Source organism: Hyaloscypha bicolor (genome assembly GCF_002865645.1).
Source record: "Hyaloscypha bicolor E unplaced genomic scaffold K444scaffold_124, whole genome shotgun sequence".
NCBI classification, from domain to species: Eukaryota; Fungi; Ascomycota; class Leotiomycetes; order Helotiales; family Hyaloscyphaceae; genus Hyaloscypha; species Hyaloscypha bicolor.
This window is the reverse complement of record NW_020194626.1, coordinates 817,461-842,670: the sequence shown is the minus strand read 5'-3', so window position 1 is coordinate 842,670 and position 25,210 is coordinate 817,461. Positions and strand designations below refer to the sequence as shown.

The following is a 25,210-nucleotide window of genomic DNA, read 5'->3' as shown; positions in this document are numbered from 1 at the left end:
CTGTAGATATTTTTCTCGGGGGGTTCGAATGTCCAGAACTTCGAGGACATTGAAAAGACTAGGCTTGGAATATGCCATTACTCGAGCGAACATTTCGAAGCATTCAGACTTTCTAGATTGTCCTGGGAACGCTTCAGTCCCTTAAACCCCTCTTGTACCCTTCTCCTGATGGAAGCAGCCACCTCCGCCTCTTGGCGCGAGATCCTAGATGTCAGTCTGCTTCAAGAAGCCACGGTATCCAGTCCAATTAGCTACCATCCCAACGGCTTGTTTAAGCTCGATATGATCACTAAAGATCTAAAACTAGTGAGAAATATACGAGTCTTTTATAGACATCGCATAATAAAGAGAGTAAAGAGCTCTCTAGGACCTCCGTTTGAGGCCAGCACGTGATATGCTACGTCCTTTCAGCCTTTCAACACAGCCACGCGCATAAGCTCGGCAGCAAGTGGCAAGGGAACTCCATAACGGCAAATGATGGCCTGCATGTGAATTTCATATTTCTCGTTTTCAACCTTTTCCATCCTTTTCATCCTCTGCCAACGCCGAAGATCCAAAATGCTGTCTATTTTAGGTATCCCAAACCCACGTTTCACGTGATGCTGCGGGGTCCGAGAAGTGGGGATTTTGCTGCTGAACATATGACTTGAGTGTTCCTTTATATTGCCGTACATTTGCCTTCAGAATGGCCGAAGCACTGGGAACAGCATTAGGTCTTGTAGGTGCTGTCGGGGTCCTGGCTCAGACCTTCGACGGATGCATAAAGGCCTACGCCTTCTTCACCACGGCAGCGAACCTCGGGCGAGATAGCGAGCGACTCGTCTGCAAGATCCGCATCGAAGAAATGCGGTTGCTGGTCTGGGGACGAGAATGGGGCGTTGTCGAGGGAAAGCTGGAAGCTCATTTGCAGGCTGAGAGCAATTCGGGGAATCAGAGGTTGAGGCAGCTTGCTGTCTCTATTTTGACGCAATTGCATCGGACGATTACGGATTTTAATAAGTTGCAGGATAGGTATGGGTTAAGAGAGGAGCTTATGAGTCCTGTTGATGAGAAGCTGCCCGCACCGAAGAAGACGGATAGTTCAAGTGTAGCGGGGAGATTGAGGAATGAGCTGCAGTTGCGTGCGAAATGGGTTATCGCCGACAAGGAGAAGTTTACAGTAACGGACCTATTTCTTTGTCCTATATCCCAAGCTCCTTACCTCACTGGGTGGGAAGATATCTCATGCTCCCAGCTCTCTCCTTCCTAAAGAAATACGTTGTTAATTGGTTGGTAGGTGCTTTTAAGAGACTTGAAGGATTATAACGATGGGCTTGAACAGTTGTTTCCGCCTTCGAGGCTGGCCAGCGTTCAGAGAGCATGTAGGTAACTGGGAGAGAAACCCTACCCGGCCAGTCTCATGATACCTCCGAGACAAAATCTTGATTATTTTGGAACAATCTTGCTAATTCGCCGATCACATCAGGGACGAATGAGCTTCTGCAAAGTGCACAAAGGGATCTGGCTAAATTGAGCTTGCTGGAAACTGCTTCAAGTGGGGTATATCCTCAATTGAACGCTTCCGCTAGCCTGAAGCAGTTGAAAATCAATCTCGACACCAAAACCACCGCGCATTTCAAGCCAACGTATGCTCTGAAAATACAACGAACGGATCTTTCGTTCTCAGGTCAAGACGTCAGACGAAATCACGGTGCTTATAAAAATCCATCAACATCCAGTATCGAAAATGTTCTTGTTGAGTGGGTAGAATATGATAAAGAGGATCTCGATGCGAGGTTAAACACAGTTAGAAGAGTGGATGACCTCGCAAGATGCATTCATAGTGCTTCTAATCGACATCCAGATCTCCACACGCTGTAAGTGAGGGAAAGTCACTCTTAAACACTTCCGGACAAAGTCCCAATCTTCTGGGGACAATCGTCAAGGAGCAGTTGCTGACTCCTCTCTTATCCAGAGACTGCTTGGGCTATACAGATGACACCACAGTGAACCAATACGGATTATTATATAAAGCCCCCCAGCCATCGTCTTCGAACCTCAACACACTCATAAATAGCAACGAGTTCAGGACCCCAGATCTTGGCGACCGATTCAAGCTGGCCCACACTTTGGCCGTTGCTCTATGGTCCCTACATTCCCTTGATTGGCTTCATAAATCTTTCTCCAGTTCGAATGTCTTGTTCTTCCCTTCGGCGTTCTCGAGTTCAGCCACGAAAACCACCGCGGCAGCTGCGAGCATACCAGATATATCATCCCCATATCTTCTAGGCTTCGATGTCTCGCGGCCCGACGGTATCGGTGAAATGTCTGTAGGGAGCAAGAATCCAGCTGCCTCCGATCTCCACCGCCATCCTAGTTCCTTGAACGGAATGTCAAGGAAGCCATATTGCAAGAGCTTCGATATTTATAGCTTAGGCATTGTTCTGTTAGAGATTGGTTTGTGGAAAGTTCTTCAACTTTATCACAAGCCACACTACTCTGCAGAAAGGTTCCGAGATAAGGTTGTAGTCCAGAATCTTATACCAAATTTGAATAGCAAGACTGGCAGGATGTATAGGGAGGTAGTCGAGCGATGCATCTTTGCCAGAGAAGATCTCCCAGGCCAAGAAGCCGGACAGCTGATGGAATATGTTGTGGAATCGTTGGAGACCCTTCGTGTATAATTCGTCATTAGAACGAAATCTAGACTTTGAAGCTAACCCGGAATCCAAGTCTTGATAGGTCCTGGCGATCTTGCAGCAATGCGGGCTCGTAGTGAACACGAAAAGCGACGATCATTTTTCAATGTCCCACATCAAGTTGAACATTTCAAAGGTTCCCTGGACCTATCGTACATTTAAGGGCTAAGTCTTCAAATGTCCCTGGAGTTCTAGGACATTCAAGTCTTCTCGTTCCGAGTCCATATAAGGCTAAACGACTAACGTCACTTGGGACGTTGAAATTCCAGTGCGCAGTCTTTGCTCACTCCGAGGTGAGCTCGTAGGGTCGCTGAGCTCAACAATTGATCCTCTTAAGCAATGGTGAGGTTATCGATGGCAGACTTAGCTACCTGCAAGATCTGCAAACATGCATGAGGTTGTGCTCCTTGAGCACATGTTGTGTGGCCGTGTCCCCCAACACCAGCTTTGGCGGAACCGAACGGACCCATCTCCACAGAATCTGTGCCTAGAACAGCGGCACGAGCGTCCAACATCTCATGACGGGTCCTCTGACGGTTTTCCATCTCAGCAACCAAGTCCTTCAAGCCTTTATGCTTAAAGCCTGTTTGCTCATGGCCATATATGTCCACTCTCAATAAAGCTCTCACGGTAGTCCGCCACTGTTGGGGAGGCATCTCAACAGGACGGGAGAGCTTGGCGGTCTCAGCACAATCCACTTTATCTGAAATGACCTGTTGGCCACACAGCCCACCATAGTCGTGAAATCTGAAGGTTTTCGTTTGCCCAAGCGATTCTGCCCTAGTCGTCTCATCGTCTATCATTTGGAGAAGCTGTTGGTAGCCATTTGCGATGATGGGTAAGATAGTCCCAAGAAGCATAACATTCTGGAAGGCCTCGATGGGAGGAGTTGGGTTGTCAAGGAGAACAGTACCGCATTTTTGACACCATATAGTCGCAGCTGCTGTTGCACATGCGGATCGAACAGTTCTCAGGGCTTTAACAATATCGCTGGGGAACTCTTGCATCGACGCCAATGATAAATACATTGATGCCAAGCAACTGCAGCCAGGGCCTCCAGTAGACTGGGGCGGTGAACTCTCACTCGAGACTGTTGCATTTGAGTCCGTAGACAGTTGCGGCGCTGGGTCGAGAGGAGGTGTATGGTCTACGGTCCCAAAATCAATGTTTCCAAAGTTGATCGGCGGTACTCCCATTATATCTTGGTGTCCAAAGCTCCAAGCACCGTGTCCATTCTCAGCTGTTGGTACTGGCCCAGGAATCGTGGACTCTGGCGGGAGTGTCAAAGCTGACAATGGATTCGTGAAATAAGGCTCCGTTAGCATGCCGTCCATATAGGAGTCGAAGTCACCGTCGCCGAAAGGAATAGGGCCTAAGTCAAGGGGATCAACTTGGTCGGGGGCAACATCGTCAGTTGTTGATTCAATGAACTGACGTTTCCTCGGCCTTCCCATACTGGACAATGTTGGAGTTAGTACTCCGTCGTATATTATTGGGACATGCAACATGGACTCTGAAATATGCGTACGGTTTCTGTTCCGAGTAGTGGCACACGATTTTCTCCTTTTTGCACCGCTCGCATCCGTCTGGGTCTTTCGAGCACGCAAGCTTTCGAGTTCCTGAATTTGGATCAGTAATCGAGGTCCTGCTCCCGATCAGAAACATGGATCCTGACTGCACTCATCGCAGGCTCTGTGCTTGACCACCGTCTCCGTCTTTTCAGGCATCACGACAAGAGCACCGCAGCACTTGGGTTCGAGATTCCGTAAGTCAAAGGTCGTGAGATGTCAGATGCATTGTTTACTGTAGAGAACGGCACTGCCAGCGTGAGGCAACAAGGTGACACTTCTGCGGCACAGCTCAACCAGCCTTCACGTCCAAATGGCGCTAAGATAAGAGATAAGGTTAAGCACATCGAGAAATATTTTGGGAAAATCTTCAAAGCTCTCCTTCAACAGCTTCGAAGCAATAATGGCGCCCACCACCATTGACAGAAAGCGCAAGGCCGTTACTCGGGATGTTCCTGAAACCTCGGATGCTGAGTCTGAGGCCGAGTTTGGGGATGGACTCCTGGAAGGCATTTTGTCGCAAAGCGAGGATTCAGACGATGGAAGTGACGAGGGCTCGGAGGACGAAGAAGAGGAAGACAACGAACTAGACGAAATTGAGACTCTTAATAGCGATGAAATCCCGTCTGACGATCTCGAGAGCGAGGGAGAGGAAACGAATGATGGTCTGAAGAAGAGCAATGGCACCAAGGCAAACCTTCTTCCGGAATTGGTCTCGCCGTCATCACTAGAGGAAGACAAGCCTAATTACACAATCACCACAGATGCCAATGGTGGAGAGAGATATGTGTACGGTGAGATAGATCCGGTGTATGATTCGGATGATTCAGATGCACCAGGGACTACCAACACTATTGGCAACATCCCCCTTACGTTCTACGATTCTTACCCACACATTGGCTATGATATCAATGGAAAGAAGATAATGCGGCCTGCCAAGGGGGAAGCATTGGATGCGTTGTTGGACAGCATTGATGTCCCCAACGGATGGACTGGACTTACGGATCCAGCAACAGGGAAGCCGCTCAATCTCAGCCAAGATGAGCTTGAGATTTTGCGAAGAATACAAACGAATGAGCTGCCGGAGGAGGGCTATGATCCATATCCTGTAAGCCATATGCAGTGGACCTTTTATGATTTCACTAACACCATTAGGCTACCGTTGAATATTTCACTGGAATTGAGGAGATCATGCCTTTAAGTGCTGCGCCTGAACCGAAACGACGCTTCCTTCCTTCAAAGCATGAAGCCAGGAGAATAATGAAGATTGTGCGAGCCATACGAGAAGGCAGAATACTTCCGTATAGGCCACCTCAAGAGCAAGAGGAACAGGAGGAAGAAATACACTACGATATTTGGCAGGATGAACAATCTCGTCCAGACAACATCATGAATGTTCCGGCTCCAAAAATGCTTCCGCCAGGTTATGACTTAAGTTATAACCCACCACCTGAATACCTCCCTACAAAAGCAGAAAAGCAAACTTGGGAATCAACCGACCCAGAAGACAGAGAAAGGGATTACTTACCGACTGGTTACGATTCCTTGCGGAAAGTCCCAGGCTACGAGAAGTTTGTCAAAGAAAGATTCGAACGCTCCTTAGACCTGTATCTTGCACCCCGAGTACGCAAGAATAGACTCAACATCGATCCTGCATCCTTACTCCCTAAACTTCCTCGGCCTGAAGAGCTCAAACCATTTCCAACAGTCTGCTCTACCTTATTCCGTGGTCACGAGGGCCGTGCCAGGAGCTTGGCGATTGATCCCTCAGGAATCTGGCTGGCTAGCGGTGGAGATGACGGCACTGTCCGTGTCTGGGAGCTGTTGACCGGCAGACAAATCTGGAGTGCAAAGATTGGCGATGGTGAGGCCGTCAACATTGTCAGATGGCGACCAGGAAAGGATGCAGTCATCCTATCCGCAGCAGCCGGCGAAGATATCTACCTCCTGGTGCCTCCAGTCACAGATCCAGAAACAGATGCCTCCAGTCGAGAATTACTTGATGCAGGATTTGGCTATGCAACGAATGCTACACAAGCTCTCACAGCGAATGGAGCCAGGAAAGACCCCGCAGCAAAATGGACTCGGCCTGGATCGCGGCTTGAAGATGAAGGTGTTCTCATTAAGATCACCGTCCGAACCACTGTCAAAGTCATAAGCTGGCATCGAAGAGGAGACTTCTTTTCAACCGTTTCTCCAACAGCACAAAAGAGCGCTGTTGCAATCCACACCCTCTCGAAACACCTCACCCAAATTCCCTTCCGCCGATTACCTGGCATACCGCAAACTGTGCAGTTTCACCCTTCGAGGCCCCTTTTCTTCGTTGCTACTCAGCGGACGATTCGAAGCTATGACCTTCAAAAGCAGGAACTTGTCAAAATTATCCAGCCTGGAGCTCGATGGATCTCTTCCTTTGATATACATCCTGGAGGAGATAATCTGATTGTTGGATCCTACGATCGACGACTACTCTGGCACGATCTTGACCTTTCTACACGACCTTATAAGACTATGAGATTCCATTCGAAAGCTATTCGTGCGGTGAAATATCACAAGGGAGGTTTCCCCCTTTTTGCAGACGCCAGTGACGACGGGAGCCTGCAAATATTTCATGGCAAGGTTGTCAGTGATATGATGGAAAATGCCACTATCGTACCAGTCAAAGTACTGAAGGGGCACAAGGTCAAGAGTGCTTTGGGTGTTATGGACGTAGACTGGCATCCGAGGGAGCCCTGGCTTGTGAGTGCCGGTGCAGATGGTACTTGTCGATTATGGATGTGATATCTAAATGTTGTAGCTATTGCTCAAAGCATAGGCGTTGAGGGCACAAAAATACCGGTCAATGATACCTGAGAATGGTTGAAGATGAAACAGTGCGGTCTTTGTGAATATGGATTTCAACCTGTTTGAGCTCCTGTGCATACTCACGGTGGGTATTGTTAAAGATGATCGACGCAAAAGCGGGTAATCGGTAGGAAACGCAGCAGAATCAAACCTCTGTCGAGTGAGCTGAAAAGCGGTATGAATGTTTAGATGGACCTAGTTAATTTGGACTTTTTTCTTAGCCAGGAAGGAGAGAAACTCAGACAACTCAGACATTCCAACGCTGTCGATTTGTTCCAAGTGAGCACAATTTCAGTACACGATAATCAGAGGGAAATTTTGTTAGGGAAGTCTTGCGAGTGACCAATTTGACTTGGGACATTGGAAGCCAGAACCCTCGCCATTTGACAGAAAAAGCCGCATGTTTTGAATATCCTCCATCAGTGTTCTACTTTGACCTGGGACATGGGAAATTGACGCAGCTTTTGTGTCCAGGGCAAGGCACCAGCTCAGCTTTTACAAGCTTAATTTCTCATGTTTCAATTCCGCCACTGGATGTCGCTCGTAAGCCTAATGGCGCAAATCACAGTTCATGTGGGGTCGATAGCGTTATACGGGAAGGTGCGAGGGGTAAGATGAAGTTACACCGAACAGTCGCTTCCGGGTGCATTGTAACCGAACCTGCCACCAACCACCCCTTCTCCTCTTTTTCACCACGGTCTTTGAACATCGCAATTCTGCCAACTCCCCTTCAACGTCAATCCACCCAATTCAGCCTCCAACAAGTCTACAGCCGATTTTCAAGATGTCTGGCTTCCCAAAGCTCATTCCCGCTTTCACTACCCATGTAAGAGCATCCCTTCTCGTGCCACCTCGGCACACTGGCAAGTCATACTATGATTCAAATGCATACCAACATTTCCCGTCATTCAATCGGCAAAGGCTTGAACATGGAACGCTCTGCATCGTGATGATTGTTAAAACTCACACAGATCGTCCTCGACCCACCATTCTCAGTTGGCAGCGTCTCCAAGAGCGGTCCACTTACAGTTGTCCCATTCATTTCCGAGAACAGCTTCCTCCGTTCTGAGCCAGGCTATCCCGTCAAAGTTGATGCCACCTTTGTTCACGGATCGGACTTCATTCGCGGTGATCCCAGCGGCAAGCACGTTCGGTTGGACGTTAACTCCGTCTTGAAGGACAGTAAAAGCGGTGCCATCATCAGCTACAAATACAGTGGTATTATTGAGATGAAGCCAGGGTAGGTATTGGGGGAGAAGTCCCTTTTTCCTAACTCTGACCGTCTCATGATTTCCTTCCAGACAATGTTCCGGTTCGTTTGGAACAATCTGTATGGACCAAGTGCTGACTCCGCCCCAGACCAACCGCTGTCTTGACTGGAAGCAAGGACGCAAAGACTACGGAGTTTGGTGATGTTCGTAAGTATTCTGGGACATTACCTAGCCTGTCTGTCTGAAACCTCCCCTTTATTTTAGTGACCCATGTCTTGTTCGAAACCGGAAGTGATGAGTTGAAGCTCATGGAGCAGAAGGTTTATGTTGCCAGTGGAAGATTCATCATTGAGGCTGGCAAACCTCCCGTTGTTGAGTACGTTATCACGTTCGGCTTGTTTTCCCAGTCTCGATATCTCGTGACTTGTGTCCACTCAAAGTCTTCTCCTTTCACTACCCCCCAGAGTCTAGGGCATTGAAGTTTTCTTACCCAAGTAATACTAACTTCAAGTTATCCAGGTATAAAATCAGTGAGGTGGCTGCTCAATGAAGAAGGAAACGACGCAAGTGAGGATGGAAGACGGATCATGATGTTTCTTCAAATAGCTTACTAAAACCCGCAGTCCATAGCATGAATGCATGAATGGCTTTTATTCTCTTCGTTCCATAATTAACCAGCCTTGCCCTCTAGCACGCGCAAGAACCTTCTTATTGAAATCAGAAACGCCAACCGGAAATTTCCTCGCTGTTTCATGCTATCAACTTCCTTCCATATGCACGCGGGAAAATCAAATAAACTTCACCGAAAACAGAGTTCAGGAAATCTGTTCCCTCTCAGCGCGATCTGAAAAGCATCCTGTTCATTCTCATCAACATCAAGTTTATAAATAACCAGCCCTTGAGTCTCCGTATTCAGTTGACACCAGCAAGAGAAAGTAATCGTTCGCCGGCTTTAAGATTTGCGCAAGCGTACGCCTTTGACTCCTTAGGGAAGGTTCCGTTCGCAGCCCAGAGATCAATCAACGGTTGCATTGGCTCCAACTCGTGAGGCTTCAGCATATCGATCTCAGTAGCAGTGAGAACAAAGTGACTGAAACAACTGTTCATTGGCTTCTCAAGGCTGAGATGATAGAACGGATCAATGAAGTGTGCCCAGTAGAGATGAGCGTAAACACGGAACATTTGACGGAAGATTGTTTGGCAGACCTCCACAAAATCGACTGGGAACCCGCTACTCTTGCCAACCCAATCGCCAGGGCCAGCAAGTTGTGAAAGTGATGTGGTCAAAGCAGTTGGTCCAGCTGGGATGGGCGTATTGGAACCTGGTGTGTTCAGTCCGCCAGAAGCATAGGTAGCACTAGCGATGTCGGGATTGCCAGTATTGTAAGCGAATGAGACACCTGCTGGATCGGTTGGGAAGATGGCAGTGTTGTCGATCTTGCCGGAGATCCATCTTTGCATCAGAGAGATGTACTCGTGGGCGGGGACCTCAACAGGCTCTTTTCTGGCGTTCAGCCAGGTGAACGAATGGTTGCTAGAAGGAATTAGATCGATTAGCAGAAAGGGCTGCGGGAGGAGACCTACGCGCCAGCAGACATGCGGGGACAAGTTTGAGAATTACAGATCGAAGTGCCCTCTTCGTCCTTGTCATGGATAACGCGTACAAAGTTCCAGAGGTTGCGATAATGCTCAACGACTGAGCAAAAAATGTGTTAGCAGGGCTAGTACAGAGAACGATCTAAAGCATTCACCTTGATGTGCGATCCATTCACCTTGCTCTACGGTCTTTGGTCGAGCCGACAATGTCATGAAGTTGCCTTTGACGATGTGCTTGGCGTAGGAATCATTCAGCCAGATGGGCTTGGGGCGGGGAAGGTTGTAGAAGGAGAGAGCGTCACCGCTGGGAAGGCTTCCAGTTGAGTCATCCATTGATAGGGTTTGTGAAAGCGACGGGGAGCTGGGCAAGGGGGGCATTCTGGGTGCTAAGCTCGTTGACGATGAACCGCTCTGTAATGTGCCTGTAGGTGATGTTGGCTGTGCTCCGTTTGGCGGTCCAGGACTCTTGGTACCACCGTTCTTACCACCACCGCGGAAGCGTCCACTGCTGTAAAAGAGTTCGTTAGCAAAAGTTCCGAGATCGGGCGAGGTGGCATACATAAACGAGGGGGGAGGATAGCTAGCTCGGCAAAACACCGGGAAAACATGACAGTAAAGAAGTTCATTGCGACAATATTTTAGAGGACTGAGACTTCAGAAAGATCGTTGGCGTCCAGTTGTCAGAAATCCAGCAACTTGTAGTAACGATCTAGTTTCCCAGACAGAGAACAAAGGGCAGGCTTGAGAACACCTAATACTGGTACAAAGCTGAGGGGAGGGATGGAAGATCTAGGCCAATCAAACGTAGAATACACTCGGTTGAGAGTGTCTAATGCGTGAGGGGCAGGAATAGCTTTGGAAGAGCTCTCGGATCAGAGGTCACCGTCAGCTTGAAATCGCGGCTGAGCCACTAGCCCAAGTAGTATTGCACTGATGCCACATTTTAAATGTAAACCAGAATGTAGCTTCAAGGAATTCAACTACAGTGAACACCAATAACAAATTCCCATCCCCCAATTTAATGTGGACAAGAAAAAGATACCTACATCCCTGAGAACAAGTTCGACATGCTGGCTGACAGTCAGCTGATCAGAGCCCTAAGCGGCTCCTCGACGAGTGGTGAATGGACAGCCGAGCTAATGGTTATTGTATCGGGGAGGAAGCGTGTTGTTGTAGAGAAGAGGATCTGAGGTGGAAGTTTGATGATAGATTTAGGAATAGGGGATCTGGGACGAATACCGGTGTGCACTAGCTTGGCGGCCGCCCTAAGGGTACTACAGTGCAGTAGAAACCATCTAAAGCGGCATCGAACTTTATTGTTTATTTTACTGCCTCGAATTTGGCTTGAACATTCATCCCAGGGCTGTCGCAAGAGAACGGCGAGACTTTAATAATTCCCTCATCCAAACCATTCAACGAACATCCTTCGCCAGCTCTTCCACCCTCCACGATACATACCATGGCCTCCTCAGAAGAAGAAGACGTGATGGACAATGCAGCAGAACTTGAAGATGATCTCTTTGGCGATGATGATGAGGAGGAGCCTGCGGAAAGGGTTCGAGAATTGAGTGACAGAGAGCTGGACTCCGGAGATGATGAGGAACGGAATGATCGAGCGCCTAGGGATGATGCTGAGGAGATAGATTATGGAGATGGACGAGACGTTCAGATTCAAGAATCAACCGTCTGGAGACATCCAGTTCCAAAGCCAGTCGACGGAGAGGTGAGATCGAATATCCTTTCCATCAGGATAACGCTGACAAAGTCCAAGTTGAACTCCCTACGACTCCCAAAATTCCTTGGCATAGAACCTCATATTTTCGAGCCAGAAACATTCAAACCCCCGGCTGCTGATCATCATAGCGACACGAAATCCGCGAATTTTTCAGCTAGTGCTGTTGCAGCTTCCACAATGCGCTACCGCAAAGATCCTGCGACTGGCAAGCTCGAGAGCAATACCGTTGTGTACAGATGGAGTGACGGAAGTACCACACTGTCAGTTGGAGACCAACATTACGAGCTGCAAACCAAACCACTTGCCCCTCCTCGAGATAACAAAACCTATCAGGAAGTTCAAGACTCCCACTCGTATGTGGCTACACCATCGCTTGTTTCCCAGCTTCTCGTTATGGTTGGACATATGACGAACGAGTATACTGTTCGACCCAACAAGGAGGTCGAGGATGATGCTCTTGAAAAGCTGCAGAGAAGCTTGGCTGCAGCAACTCGCGGAGGCCATAAGGGTGACGACAAGAATGGACCTGAACTTATTACCAACACACAAGACCCCGAACTACAGAAGAAGCGAGCCGAATTGGCTGAGAAAGAACGGATGAGAGCCCAACGTCGTCGCGAAGCAGCAGCAGAAAAGGCTGGCCTGCGAGGACCGACAAGTGGACGCGGTGGATTAAGTGTGGATGACTTAGAAGGACGGTCCGGCCGGAGAGCACCAGGCTCAGCCCGGAAGCCAGCCAAGCAGCGGAGACATAGACCAGAATATGATTCGGACGATGATCTCCCGAGAGGCGGTAGAAACAGGGAAGACGAATATGACAAGGAGGACGATTTCCTTGCTTCTAGTGACGAAGACCTGGAGGAGGGAGGCGGAGATGATGATGAGGACGAAGAGGAGATGCTGGACGAAGAGAGCGAGAGGGATGAACCAAAACACAAGAAGCTGAAGCTGTCGAAGCCAGAGGAGACGAGTGATGCCGATGCCGATGCCGAAGCAGACCTCGATGACGATGAAGCTCCAGCAGCACCTGTTGTCGAGCCTGCGGTTGGCAGAGGACGAAAACGCAATATCATTGAGGATGACGATGATGAGTGAGAGATAGTGCTGCCGAGTGTTCCAGGAGCTATTCAGCAAATACCTTCCCCCTCAACTGTAAGTTAGGATTAGAAAGGATCATCAAAATGAACACAGTAGAAAAGTGGCTAGTTGCCGCCCGCACTAGGAAAATAGAACTCATTACAAGGAATGAGCGGACTTCCCAAGTCAAGAGGTGCAGTCACTATACTGCTTTCGTCATCTAATGGTAGAGTGTGATATCGGCGTTGAATCTATAGCGATCATGAAACGGTAAAATTGGGTTGGCGGAGAAGAACGAGGGGATGCAGCGGTGTCATGATCAATGCATTTTAAGGTTATAATTGCTGCTGTAAAAAGATACTGTGAACCGGTACTCCTCGCTAAGTTCACAAGACATGAAGTATCGCGATCGCTAATAGAATCCCAGCCGGTCAAACACCAACAAAGCGAAGCAAAACAGGAATCAAAGCATCAACAGGAGATAGCTGCCCCAGCACATCGTAGCGTATACACGAAAGAAAAAAAGCACATCCCCAGCAACTCCGAACCCCATAAAAGAGGCCTGTGAAAGCCTCGGGTATCAACCTCGTACAGTCTATATTTAACCCCCTTCAGTATGCCCTTCCAGTTCGGAGGGTCAAACTCATCACTTCATGTCGTCGTTAATATGAAATTCCGTAAGTCCACTCAAAGCCAAAGCGTAGTCACCAGGACGCAGCTTCCCACTCTCTCGATCCCAGGATCCAACTTCCGCCACCGGATCCATGAGACCCCAGCTATCATATCCCGTCTCATGGCTGCCACAGCTCTGCATGCTCATGTGGCTCTCTTTACTGCGCTTCGTTGACGCGTGGCCTTTCTTCGAGGATTGGATGTAAGGATCCTGAGGGAGAAACCTGGTCTCCAATGGTGGTGCATGCTCGGTGGCGTAGTGCTCAGGGTAGTCACGTCCGCCGAGAAAACGAAGCATTGGTACGGAATAATCGGAGTTGAAAGATGCGGTGCGTTGATGCTGAACTTCATTCAATCCGATGGGAGGTCCCAAAGGAAGATAGGTAGGGGCGAAGTGCATGTTGGGATCTTCTTTTTCTGGGCCCTCAGGGCAGGGACCCGATAGATTTGATGATGCATAGGATTGAGGACTTTGGTTGTGGTACTGAGTTTGAGTTGTTGTTCCATAGTGGTACATTGGCTGCTCGCGAACCATTGGGTGTCCGGCGCCATTGGAATGAGTTCCAACCTCGACGGAGCTAAAATGCTCACAATTGTAGTTTAGAGGACGATCAGATGATATGGGTTTGTTGCTTTGAAAGCACGCCAGTTCCCATTGATCAATCTCCTCATATGGTTGATCAGTATTGTCAATGTCATGGTTCTGGTGAGGCATGTTGAATGCGCGAAGTCGAAATGGCCAAAGAGAGCTGTGGTGTGTTAATTGATATTTGTAATATAGGGATGATGTGACTTACGGGGTAGGGAGCTGCTGAAGAATAATGAGGCTGATCAATAGCGAAGACAGACTGGGCAATGCTCTTTGGAATCAATAAAAGATATGTTCGTAGGATTGAAGAGAAAAGCACGATTAGGAAACTAGTGGCATATAACTCGCGAGCAGAAAGGAAGTTAGATTAGAAATGAATAGAAACAGTAATTCAATGCAAGATCAATTCGTTACAGTAATGATGAGAATGAGACTGTGGAGGCAAAGGTGCAGGAGCGAGGGAGGCTCTTATAGACCCCCCCAAGCCCATCCGTCAAACATCCTACGGTCAAGAACAATTCATCTCAAACTTAAGCCGATGACACGGCGTCACGTTGACCGCTCATGGCTTGGATCAGCTGGCTGATACTTCCGATTTACGGACTGATTTCTGGTGCCCTTGTCACTATGTGCGAACCACGTTTTTGGAGTTCGCATCATCCAAGATCTCTGTGCATGACGCAGTACGCCCGACTTGACAGTTTGGGACTTCTTGCACAAAGGCATGTGAAAAGGGGCCCAGGGTCCAAGCTCCTAAAGCTTCGACAAATAGGATGTAGATTCCACAGATCTCCCAGACAAGGCCACTCCAACGCCAACCACTTTGCAGGACAGCTAGGCAGCCTCACTTCTGTCGTGTGGGGCTGAGCTCCACGGGCGATCGTCGAACCGTTGTATCTGCAGATTAGCATGAAATAAGGTCGACTTTTTCAAGTTAAACAACAAATCAAAGTTGTCCGGAGAATTTTGGATTCGGAATAATGAGAAGAGCAAGAGTCGCGCGGCCAGCGTCGGCTCCTCTTCTCCGACGTCCTCCCCTATCCAACAACGTCGTGACCTGGAGGATTGGTGTGAAGAGTTACACCTCAGCAACAGTCATGACGACGAAACTCAAAGATAAGGATTGATTTATAATATCACATTGTTCCAAGTTCCAAGGTTTTGCGGACGGAAGGGTTCTACAGGCCGAGTAGAGAGCGGCTCGCTCAGCCTCCACGCTTTCACCGCATCTAAGCGTGAATCGTGAGAGTGGTCGCCCATCAATACCACTCTCGAGAACCAACCTTTGGTTCCGTACAACACGGAACAAGTTCCAGACAATCCGGCCCGAAACACTGACTCATTTTCTTCGGGCCATGGCGGTCCTCGCCGGTAACCGAATGTTTCGAGGTGAACCCTACTCAGTTGACAATGCTGTTGCATAGCCCCAACTGGCCGACCTCGCTGATGTTCCACAATCGAGGCTCCAAGCGATGTTATAGCGGGGTAGTTGCACACCATCTTCATGCTAGCTCCCACAAGCAACAGCTCGTAGATGCAAGAGAGCTTCGACGTGTCTAGAGGACTGTCTCGAGGATCCCGTTCGATGCTGTATCTGTCAGCCCTATCAGATTTCGGCCCAGACAGGTCCCCTGCCACATGAATTCTCGATCATGTGTTTCGAATCTAGCGAATGTGCTGAAGCCGCGGTCGCATTTTGAACAAAGTTGCTTACATTAGGGGCGTTGCCTAATCCTTCAAGCTCGATATTCGGCTCAATACCCCGCAACGTTGGACGCCCGATGATGCAACGTATCTCCCCAGATCCTACCATTTCGCACCGGCGCTGTTGGCACGCTCACGTTCTCTTGCGGCCTGTTTGCCATTGGTATCAACTGCACTGCCTCGCCGTCGCAAGCCTCCTGCCTTCCTCCTTCTCACAAACTGGTAGCCACGATCTAGTTCTGATTCGATGGCACATCTGACCTTCAAAGCACCAACCGCAGGCCAAACACTCTTCTCTCCCCGCAAGATCCAGTAATCAAGACTAGCTTGAGTAGGTGTCTCCAGTAAACGCACAAAGTCGCTTGCGGATAGCTCAGGTACAAGAGTCACTGAAGCTGCAGGAATATGCTCATCCACTAGGAATCGCCTAATCGACAAAGGAAGGGGTCCAAGACTATCGAGTTGCTGTAGTCGATGATGAATTTCCATAGTCATGAGTCTCAGTAGACCACCAGTCAATGACGTTCGTCCGCCGCGTGTGTAAAGTGGTGAGGGGCCATGCATATCAGATTGGAGGAATGGTACGAGGTATGGCCGAGCTTGGCTGACAATGAAGTGATTGACATTGAAAAGCTCCGCGATTCGAGATAATGGTGAATCTCTGTCATTGTAGGAAGCATGAGTCCAAGGTCGAAATGTCGTGTCGGATGCCACAGACCACGGGATTACCGCGCCGGAGGTGTCCTTACATCTGAGAGTAATTGAGCGTCCATACAGAGATGGGGAAGAGGCATTGGAAGCTATTGCTGCCGACCAAATTAACTATAGAAAATTAGTTCGCAGAATTGGTTGTGGTGAACGACTTTACTAACAACGTTGGGAGCCGTTAAATAGTTCAAAAGATTGGGAACTCCCCCCCTTCCAGTAGTCGCAACCGTGATATTGAGAACCCGCTTTGTTCTGTTGTATGCCTCCTCAAACGTCAGGTCACCCACGTTTGTTCTCACACATTCCTCCAACACTGTTGCATCCAAGAAGTAGCCTTCTCGGAGGAATCTCCGAACTCTTCTTGTCAAGGTATCCCACCAACCATCGAAAAACCCTCTCTCTTCCTGTCCGCTCTCCCCAGCTGAGCTCTTGCCAGCAAAGGCAGAGAGGTCGATGCTATCGCCATTCAGAAACATTGGGAGCTCGTCTTCGGTATGTATTCCAACTAAAGCCGCGATCAAGGCTCCAGTAGCAGTTCCCGTAATAATCCTTGGTAACAAGCCCCGCCCAAAGAGAGCCTTCACAACTCCCAAATGGCACAAACCAAAAATGGCGCCACCTTGGAGGACCAAGGTACTTCTTCCAAAAGCTTGTCTTGTATCATGTAATAAATCAAGCTTCGCCTGACTGCTGAATCCTGGTATCACACCATTGCCATCTGCACCAGGGGACGTCGGCAGTTTCGTGACATCTGCAATGGCTTGCGCAACTTGTGTAATATAATCTTCGATCAATAATTTCGTCCCAGCAAATGCTCGATTGAACAGTCGAGGGGTGGAGATATTGCCCAGATTCCGCACAAGACCAGACCGTAGCAGATTGACAAGCTGCAGGATATCGCCCTCTTCGCGGGCAACGATGATAGATTGGAGCCGGTCGTGGATCAGTCGATAATCGTAGTATTTCGAGGTGGGATTTTGACGCCTATGCATTAACATATTAGATACGTCCACACTCTTCCCAGTACATTTCGACATACCACAAGTCATTTCCCAAGAGCACGTCCAATTGAAAAGCTGCCTCCTCCCACTCCTCGTAAGACTTCGCGTTCCTCAGGATCTCGAACCAAACCTCCACAGGCTTCTTGCGTGTCAACCATCTGGAGAACCTGATTTGCCAAAACAGGAGCACATCGACCAGCATCCCCCAAATTGCTTTGAGAACTCCCGCCATTCCGAAAGGCATTCGACAATGACAAGCTTAGAATCAGAAGCCCCTCTTTGACGGTACAGCCTCGTAGTTGAAGGTACGAGGCATTTGTAGCAGAAATGGTGATGCTGATGAAAAGACCTCGAAAGAGGTGATGAAGGAGAAAGTTTGTGCTGACATGTGATGGGCCGATGTTGGCTGGAGCGAACAGGGGCAAGCTTCCCCGGATTTTTTCTGCGCTAGGATGCAGTGGCGTCGCCACAGCTGCTCCAAACACGGAGACAAGATTATAAATAGAAACTGCTGTCCTCGTAATGCGAGAAGCACCTTGATCACTGAAGGCTCTTCGCATTGGGAGGTATAACAAACTTGATTCTCGATTAGAATATTGTGATCTCTTACCTATTTCGCTGTGGACAGGAAAGACGGCACTGAATCTCCAATATCCCAAATCTAGTTGGTACATTTTAGAAAGGCACCCTGCGAATGTTCCTTCGACTTGTAGTAGATTCAAAATCTCCCTCCTGGACTATCTCGAGAATCCAGAACAATAATATTCGGATGTCCTCCAGCCTAGTCAAATGTACCAGCTAGATTTGGAATATTGGAGATTCAGTGCCGCTTTTCCTGTCTACTAGCTGCCTATGCAAAAAGTGGAAGATTACGGAATGGTAACTGAATAACTTTTTTTCGGTCCTCGAATGTCCCGAGTTATTTAGGACATTCTAATTTCATAGTCGTTGATGTCCTTCTCGAGTAAAACATTGAAATATGCTCAGTTCCTTTATTCTAGACGATGAGATCATAGACTCAACCAACAACATGCTCTAGTACTAATTAATTCAATCTCAAGTTCATCGCTAAACCCAAATCTATTTCTACCTCTCTATCTCTAAATTTCCTTAATCTCCTTCTTCCCCTTCCCTTTAAATACCCCCTTAACAGCCCCGCCCGCCTTCCCCGCAACCCCAAAAACATACCCAAACCCAAAGCTCCACCCCCGAATCCTTACAGTATAAATAAAAAAGTAGACCAGCGCCCAATTACTGACGCAAAACGCCAGGAATATTCCAAAATATCTCCACTTATCTTTGGGCTCGATGTTAAGAGTGCGCATGTAGTCGACGCCGGAGCTGTACTGGCAGTATCCGCAGTCTGTAGTCGCGTCGGGGTTGGTGAGGTATCCAGTTGCTGAGTCCACGAATGCCTGAGCGTAGGAGGAGCAGGTTGAGCCTGGGGGCGGGTTGAAGTATGCTGCTTCTTGAGGCGCACACCGGACGGGGGTGTTTTTCAGTGTTGCAGCGAGGACGCCACCGATCCAGTAAGTAGAGGGGTTGAGGTAGTAGAGCCAGTACCGCCAGAAGACGGAGAGCTGGGCATAGGGACGCACGACGCCGTTGAAAAGGGAGAAGATTACGAAAAAGAAGGGGAGGACGTTGGAGATGACTGTGAATGAGGGAGCGAAGGCACAGATCTGTCATCGAATTAGTATGTAGTTTCGCTGAATTACTAAAGAGAGTTCAGGAGCTGAGGAGCCAAGCTCGCGAGACAGGAATGCGTATTCCGGCTCCCGCTCCCAGGCTCCCAGCTCCAACAGAAGAAAATAGCAATTCGTTACGGAAATAAACTTACCCATTGCCCCCATGCTGATTGAAATAAAAACTGTTATTATTAGGTGAATTCAAAATGCAATGGACAAAGAGGAGACTCACGAAAAGCATGGTCATCAGGAGAACGTAGCCAGATGTTGATGAATCAGTCGGGAGACCAGTGGGCCAGTACCACAGAGCCCAATAGGTTGTTGCGCCGAGAATTGCAATTGGAATCTCAGCGACAACATTGGCCGTACAAAATGCAACCCAGCCATAAATTCTGGAAGGAAGTTCTCGCACCTCCCAAAGAGCTCGGTTCTGGTAAAATTTTGGTACAACGGCATTGACGATAGTTGGAGGAATTAGGAGAATGAGGAAGGAGGTGAACATTCTGTCTATTCGTCGAATTAGTATGGAAGTTTCCTAAAATAAGGGAGAGATCTCAGGAGCTGAGGAGCCGAGGAGCTATGCTCCCGAGACAAATGCGCATCCAGGCTCCCGTGAAGTTCCCGGCGCTGAGCTCTCGAACGAAAAAAGAGCAATTTGGATTACCTTGCATATCGGCCACGGTGTAACCTACGAATGAATTAGCTACGTATTTCTTTAGGGAAAGAGACGAGAGCATGAAACATCCCCCGGACCAGTGAGGTAAGGAGCTTGGGATATAGGACAAAGAAATAGGTTGGTTACCCAATTTCCAGAACGTGAAGCCGTTGAAGATACCAATGATGACCGAGACGAAGAGCTTGCCGTAAAGGTATGCTGGTTCTCTCCAGTATTGGATGAACAAGCGTTTCGTGAGCTCCGTTGTCTGTAAAGCTACAGGTGAGGCAAATTCATGCTGATCGCCTGCGGCTCGAGTTTCAACTTTGCTTCGCTCGGTCTTGATTCTCTGGATCTCTTGCTTGACCTCCTTTGCGTTTTCTGAATTGAGCCACTCGTCGTTCCAGTTGAATCTCTTTCATCTGATCGTCTGCCTCCTTTCGCCGCAGTCTCAAGAATGAATTCAGCCACTGTTCTAGCCGTCAGGATATTGTTCAAGTCTGTGGAGAGCGACTTACCATTCTTGTTTGGTGGACACTGGACGCCTCTGTCGGCAAAGTACTTGATTACCGCACTGCCATTGTCTCCCACAGCACCGAAGTAGAAGGTGTGTCCACCAGGATTCAAAGCAAGAATCATGTCGAATTCTTGAATAAGGACTGAAGATGGTTGGTGAATAGTACAGATGATTGCTTGCCCGGCTTGCGACAACTTCTTCAGGAAGCGAACAATGCTGTATGCCGATTGAGAATCAAGCCCAGAGGTGGGCTCATCCAAGAAGAGCAATAGATTAGGCTTGGCTGCCAACTCAACTCCGATAGTAACCCGCTTGCGCTGTTCAACTCCCAAGCATCTGATTAAAGCGTCTTGCATATCGTGGAGTTCTAGAAGATGAATGATTTTGTCGACGTAGGCGATTTTGTCAGCTTTTGAGATGTTGCGGTCTTGTCGAAGAATGGCTGAGAACTCCAGAGCCTCTCGAATAGTTGCAGTGCCATCGTGGAGATCCATTTGCTCACAAAACCCTGTGCCCCGTTGAAATTCAGTGTCTAGGGGTCTTCCGTCGACAAACATATCCCCAGATACAACTCCAATCTTCTGTCTCTGAGACAAAGTATTCAGAAGAGTTCTGTTTCCAAGAAATCTGAGTCAGTGTACTTCGTTCAAGTGTTTTGGGAGTAGAGTGTTCCAGGTACTGTTGGACATTGCTAGTAGAATGTCGCAGGAGCTGTGGAACCTTGCTTCAAGACGGATTAAGTTCCGAGAAGTTGGGACTTACGTTTTACCGGCACCCGACGCGCCCATAAGTGCAATCACTAAAAGTTTTGTCAGTATTTGAATCACTCAATTGGGGGGGACCAAATATGAACATTGTTTACTTACTGACTCCAGGCTTAGCATAGCCGCTGATTTTGTTCAGGAGTTTTCGTTCGTCTCCCATGTACGGAACACTGTATTCTACATCCTCCCAGGTGAAGATACTTTCGGAGCCGGAGATCTGTTGGAGGGCCTCTTCCTCTTGCACCCCTAGAATGTCGCTAGATCCTGATGAATCGCTGGGAATGCGTTCCTTGTTTCCTTTCTCAACATCAGAAGGAGCAGTCGCTGCCTTGACCTTCTTCTTTGTGGCTTTCGATCTTTTGAACTCGAGAGCACCGCCACCACTAGCATTGAAATTGAAGAGCTCAGATGCAATCATCGTGATCCCGATATACAGAACGGTGAAGGCGATTACTGAACCGGTCTTAGCTATATCCAGGATTTCAAGCGTGAGAGCTATCACTTACCAACACCAAAATTTCTCCAAAGATGACTTCTTGAATAATTGAAAGACACGTTTAAATATCTTGATCCTGGAACATTCAGAGATCCAACCTCAGCTCCAGTAAAGGCACATCCCTGATATAAAGTGTTGTCAAAGCCAGGGCCGTTTGGCACAGTCTCAGATGGGTTGCAAGTGAGTGTGCGGTCGTAGAACTCGTCTGTAATGACAGCTTCGAAACTGTAAGCAATTGGGTTGACCCAGTATAACCATCCAAACCAGATATATTTGGAAAGCAGCTGCGGCCGGGGGATAACATATCCGGTATAGGTACTAATCAAAAGTTTCAACAAGGTTATTGTACAGTAGGGAGGGGGCAAAAATGGGATACTCGAGCCAGGGAAAGCAACCTACATCAGAAGATTGAGCGCAATGCCAGAGAATCGTACTGCATCATCGATGCCAGGAGACAGAGCGGCAAACATTCGATACAAGCATGTAATGCAGAGTGTCGTTACGTAGATAAACAGGAAATAGATGAAGAATTTGGAGACATCTACGTCCAGACCGGTCAAGAAGTACTGAAGAATATCAGTTCCGTCCTTCTGAAGTTGGGACTCGCTTACCATGATGATCGAGAATGGGATGACCTGAACCAACAGCATAGGGAAATCCTGGAGGACTCTAGCGATAACCACAGCGGAAGGTCGATAGAAAGCATAGTCGTTGTGTCTGGCAATGATAGTGCGACCCGAAACCTATTGCCAAGAAATCGGGGTAAGCATGCTTCTTTCAGGCAATTCCTGGAGTAGGATGTTCCAAGAGCTGTTGGACGTTGCTACAAGCGGATCAATACTCACAGCTTTCATCAGCTCAGACAGCTGAAGCCATCCCAAAAATAAGATAGAGAAGAAGAGTGTTCCACCTCTTGAGAATGCACCCGCAGTATCGGTACCTTGTCCATAAAATAGAGACCCAACGATAAAGCCGTTCGAGATGATAATGAAAAACTTCGTGTAAAGGGTCGTTTTATCGCCCCACGTCAGCCAGAACTCACGCTTCGTACAAGCAAGGACTTGTCGAACAAACGAAACCGTGTAGCTTGATCGTTTTGACACCGTTCGGGACTTTGTTTCCTGTACGGACTGCTTGAACTCCCTGGCATCGGCATGATCGGTCTCGTGAAGCATTTTCTCATAATTCTCGACATCCCGAAGGACAAGTTTATACGCTTCACTCTCCCGGAAGGCCTTCTCGAGCTCAACTGGGCCCTTCGGAATCGGCCCATCGAAGTCGTCTCGGAATCTTCGCTCAGTCGGGTCAGTACAAGCAGTTAGGAAATCTGCTGTTGTCTGTCTCTCTGGACAGTAATACCCAAGATCCTGGAAATATTTCTTGGCAGCGCCTGCGGGTCCTTGATACACCATTCGGCCTTCATCGATAACGAGAACCTTGTCTACAAGCTCGTAAATGCCCTCCCCGGCCTGGTACAACGTTACAAGTGTTGTTCTGTTACTGATATCGGTCATGACTCGAAGCGAATGGGCGTAATCGAGAGCCGTTGAAGCGTCCAGGCCACGGGTGCTATTATCCCAAGCAACGACTGTAGATTTCGTCGCAAGTGTTTCCGCAATGGAAACACGTTTTCGCTCACCACCAGAAACCCCTCGGACGAAAGCCTAAAAGGTCAGCAATAATGTACCATAAATAAGCAGTACACTAGAACACTTACATCACCAACCAATGTGTATCTGGTGTGGGAAATCCCAAACATCTTCAAAAGCGCACCAATGATAATCGGAATATCTCCCTTCTCGTGCTTCTTCGTTTTGTTCAGGAGTGAGAACTCGAGTGTTTGCTCCACAGTCAGAGTTGGAAAATGCTGATCGTCTTCTTCGTTGTAATTGACTTCTCCTTTGTAATGTTTTGCTTGTTCTTTGGCCGGAATGCCTCCGTAAAACACCCCGCCTTCGACGCCTGCGAAGGCCGCTCTTTTGTTGCTAACAGCTTTCAAGAACGTACTGCATCCACTTCCTGGCCGCCCGAGGACCAGAAGCATCTCGCCATCTCGAACAAGACCGGTGAAATCACGGATCAGGTCTCGCTTCTCTCCTACAGAGCCAGGTTTTGGTAACCCAGGGATGAATCTGGAAAGTAAGTTGTAAAGGTCTGGGCCGAAAGTCTGCAAGATGGTCAGCATTTATTTCGTTGCAGATATTTCCTTCGCAATGGAAACAACTTAAATCATTTCTTGGGGGAATCCAAAGCTCTTACCCCGATAACAGCAGATGGTAGGGTTTTGACAAAGGTAGTGGTCGCTCCCACTCCCTTCACTGTAAGATTCTTATAGACGACACCAACTTTCTTGGTTGACATTCCAGCCCGTCTCTTCTCAAAGTGGCCATCCTTCAAGAACTCATCCAATTCGAAGTCACCCTCACTACCCTCCTCAGGCTTCTCTCCCTCCTGAGCTTCAAGATTTCGCTCAAGTTCATTGCGAGCATCGGAAGCTGCACGAGAACGACGACTTCCAGCCGCCGAGATCCCTCCTAGCCTAGATTTTTCTCGTGTTGCATTACTTTTAATGCTTTTCTCGGTGCGAGTTTTCGAAAGAGCGGTCAATTCCCGGCGCATTTCCTCATACTCGCTCATAGCTGAACGGAGATTGACTGGCACTCCAATATCACGCTCGCCCCATGTTCCATTGTTGTCGACATCACTCGTAGAGGAAGAAGCCTCCTCAGGCTGATGTGGACGCTCGCCGGTATTGTCAATGTTGTGAAGAGGAACGCTGGTGCCATCAGGTCCCTCCGCGTTCTCAGTGAACATGCGGTCCGACTTTGTATAAAACATGGTGGAGGTATTGCAGGCACAGGGAAAGAGTAAGAGAAGAAGAGAGAGAAGATACAACTTGGATCTTTATTGAGACGTCAAAGATGATGTTAGATCCGACTTTGGCTAGGCACTGGCGCAGCCACACCCAATCTTCCGGCGAAGCTTATAAATAGGAAAACGGAAATGTGAAAGGGGCCATCGAGGTGAAGACGAGGGCTTAGCTCTGTGCGGTCACTGGGCAGGAGAGACGGAAAGAGTGGGACTGCTGTCGATTGTACGGGATAAGTGCCGGACTTTGGAGTTTGCAATCTGAGTACCTTTCTGCTGAGAGCCCATAAGCAGGATGCAGGAGGCATCATTGGTCCTCGAAGTCGTCGGAGGCTAGCGCCATTGCAGTGTCCAGTTGGTGACTGTTGAGGTCGATGACAAAGAGTGATGAAAATTCACCGCCGAGGCAATAGGGTTGCTCCACCACTCCAGTCCAATCAGCTATCGAGCGCATTGCCGATTCCTTAAAACTTTTGATATGCGGCGCTGCAACCCAGCTGCGTAGTCAGCGGTGTTTGTGTGTTTTATCGGAGTTAAGACGTTGGGCACTGAGCAATGCTCCCAGTGCCACACTTTCAAATAATCTTGTTCATGACTCAACCTCTTGGCTGCATTGAAAAGGTCTCCACAGTTCCGTATTTCTCTCCCTCTGAAACAGCCCTGCAATTGCGCCATTTGTCGGGGGAGCAATTGATGAAAAATCTCAAGGACGGACTTTGATGCCGCTTGTCCGTTCCCCTCATCACACCGACTGGGCATTGGTCATCCTATAAGTTCGAATTTCCTTGACGAGCCAGATACCCGTTCGTACCTTCCACAAGTTACCACTGGTGGTTCGT

At 48.5% G+C, this 25,210-nt stretch overlaps 10 protein-coding genes across 10 annotated transcripts; 5 read left to right on the top strand and 5 right to left on the bottom strand.

Annotated features, from left to right (window-relative positions):
• Positions 1–685: 685 nt before the first annotated feature.
• Positions 686–2,663, top strand: K444DRAFT_536850 (uncharacterized protein; the record flags this gene model as incomplete). The annotated part of the gene is made up of 4 exons (XM_024875412.1): positions 686–1,159; positions 1,277–1,361; positions 1,466–1,856; positions 1,955–2,663. The coding sequence occupies 4 exons, from the start codon at positions 686–688 to the stop codon at positions 2,661–2,663; spliced, it is 1,659 nt and encodes a 552-aa protein (XP_024732757.1).
• A 347-nt stretch (positions 2,664–3,010) lies between these two features.
• Positions 3,011–4,469, bottom strand: K444DRAFT_666509 (uncharacterized protein; the record flags this gene model as incomplete). The annotated part of the gene is made up of 2 exons (XM_024887194.1): positions 4,207–4,469; positions 3,011–4,133 (listed from the first exon to the last, which is right to left on the bottom strand). Exons 1-2 carry the CDS (start codon positions 4,341–4,343, stop codon positions 3,011–3,013), a joined length of 1,260 nt encoding a protein of 419 aa, XP_024732756.1. The 5' UTR covers positions 4,344–4,469.
• Positions 4,470–4,618: 149 nt separating this feature from the next.
• On the top strand, positions 4,619–7,487 carry K444DRAFT_568016 (ribosome biogenesis protein erb1). The gene is made up of 2 exons (XM_024877188.1): positions 4,619–5,354; positions 5,402–7,487. Exons 1-2 carry the CDS (start codon positions 4,650–4,652, stop codon positions 7,025–7,027), a joined length of 2,331 nt encoding a protein of 776 aa, XP_024732755.1. The 5' UTR covers positions 4,619–4,649; the 3' UTR covers positions 7,028–7,487.
• Positions 7,488–7,763: 276 nt separating this feature from the next.
• Positions 7,764–8,963, top strand: K444DRAFT_616925 (uncharacterized protein). Its single transcript, XM_024881019.1, has 5 exons — positions 7,764–7,916; positions 8,062–8,330; positions 8,450–8,508; positions 8,566–8,677; positions 8,821–8,963. Exons 1-5 carry the CDS (start codon positions 7,875–7,877, stop codon positions 8,849–8,851), a joined length of 513 nt encoding a protein of 170 aa, XP_024732754.1. The 5' UTR covers positions 7,764–7,874; the 3' UTR covers positions 8,852–8,963.
• K444DRAFT_616923 (Mob1/phocein) lies at positions 8,833–10,758 on the bottom strand. Its single transcript, XM_024881018.1, has 4 exons — positions 10,457–10,758; positions 10,053–10,405; positions 9,886–9,997; positions 8,833–9,835 (listed from the first exon to the last, which is right to left on the bottom strand). The coding sequence occupies exons 2-4, from the start codon at positions 10,273–10,275 to the stop codon at positions 9,214–9,216; spliced, it is 957 nt and encodes a 318-aa protein (XP_024732753.1). The 5' UTR covers positions 10,276–10,405; positions 10,457–10,758; the 3' UTR covers positions 8,833–9,213.
• A 598-nt stretch (positions 10,759–11,356) lies between these two features.
• On the top strand, positions 11,357–12,727 carry K444DRAFT_633375 (uncharacterized protein; the record flags this gene model as incomplete). Its single annotated transcript, XM_024883601.1, has 2 exons — positions 11,357–11,620; positions 11,669–12,727. The coding sequence occupies 2 exons, from the start codon at positions 11,357–11,359 to the stop codon at positions 12,725–12,727; spliced, it is 1,323 nt and encodes a 440-aa protein (XP_024732752.1).
• Positions 12,728–12,879: 152 nt separating this feature from the next.
• K444DRAFT_81592 (uncharacterized protein) lies at positions 12,880–13,316 on the top strand. The gene has a single exon (XM_024888737.1). It carries the CDS (start codon positions 13,032–13,034, stop codon positions 13,275–13,277), a length of 246 nt encoding a protein of 81 aa, XP_024732751.1. The 5' UTR covers positions 12,880–13,031; the 3' UTR covers positions 13,278–13,316.
• Positions 13,317–13,355: 39 nt separating this feature from the next.
• On the bottom strand, positions 13,356–14,096 carry K444DRAFT_633374 (uncharacterized protein; the record flags this gene model as incomplete). Its single annotated transcript, XM_024883600.1, has 1 exon — positions 13,356–14,096. One exon carries the CDS (start codon positions 14,094–14,096, stop codon positions 13,356–13,358), a length of 741 nt encoding a protein of 246 aa, XP_024732750.1.
• A 1,680-nt stretch (positions 14,097–15,776) lies between these two features.
• Positions 15,777–17,615, bottom strand: K444DRAFT_537220 (uncharacterized protein; the record flags this gene model as incomplete). The annotated part of the gene is made up of 3 exons (XM_024875450.1): positions 15,777–16,496; positions 16,547–17,366; positions 17,422–17,615. 3 exons carry the CDS (start codon positions 17,613–17,615, stop codon positions 15,777–15,779), a joined length of 1,734 nt encoding a protein of 577 aa, XP_024732749.1.
• A 749-nt stretch (positions 17,616–18,364) lies between these two features.
• K444DRAFT_654876 (uncharacterized protein) lies at positions 18,365–24,341 on the bottom strand (the record flags this gene model as incomplete). The annotated part of the gene is made up of 15 exons (XM_024885966.1): positions 18,365–19,065; positions 19,224–19,253; positions 19,304–19,578; positions 19,736–19,759; positions 19,874–20,083; positions 20,122–20,196; positions 20,245–20,855; positions 21,006–21,042; positions 21,110–21,460; positions 21,514–21,821; positions 21,903–22,069; positions 22,115–22,246; positions 22,349–23,167; positions 23,221–23,670; positions 23,763–24,341. 15 exons carry the CDS (start codon positions 24,339–24,341, stop codon positions 18,484–18,486), a joined length of 4,650 nt encoding a protein of 1,549 aa, XP_024732748.1. The 3' UTR covers positions 18,365–18,483.
• Positions 24,342–25,210: the final 869 nt, after the last annotated feature.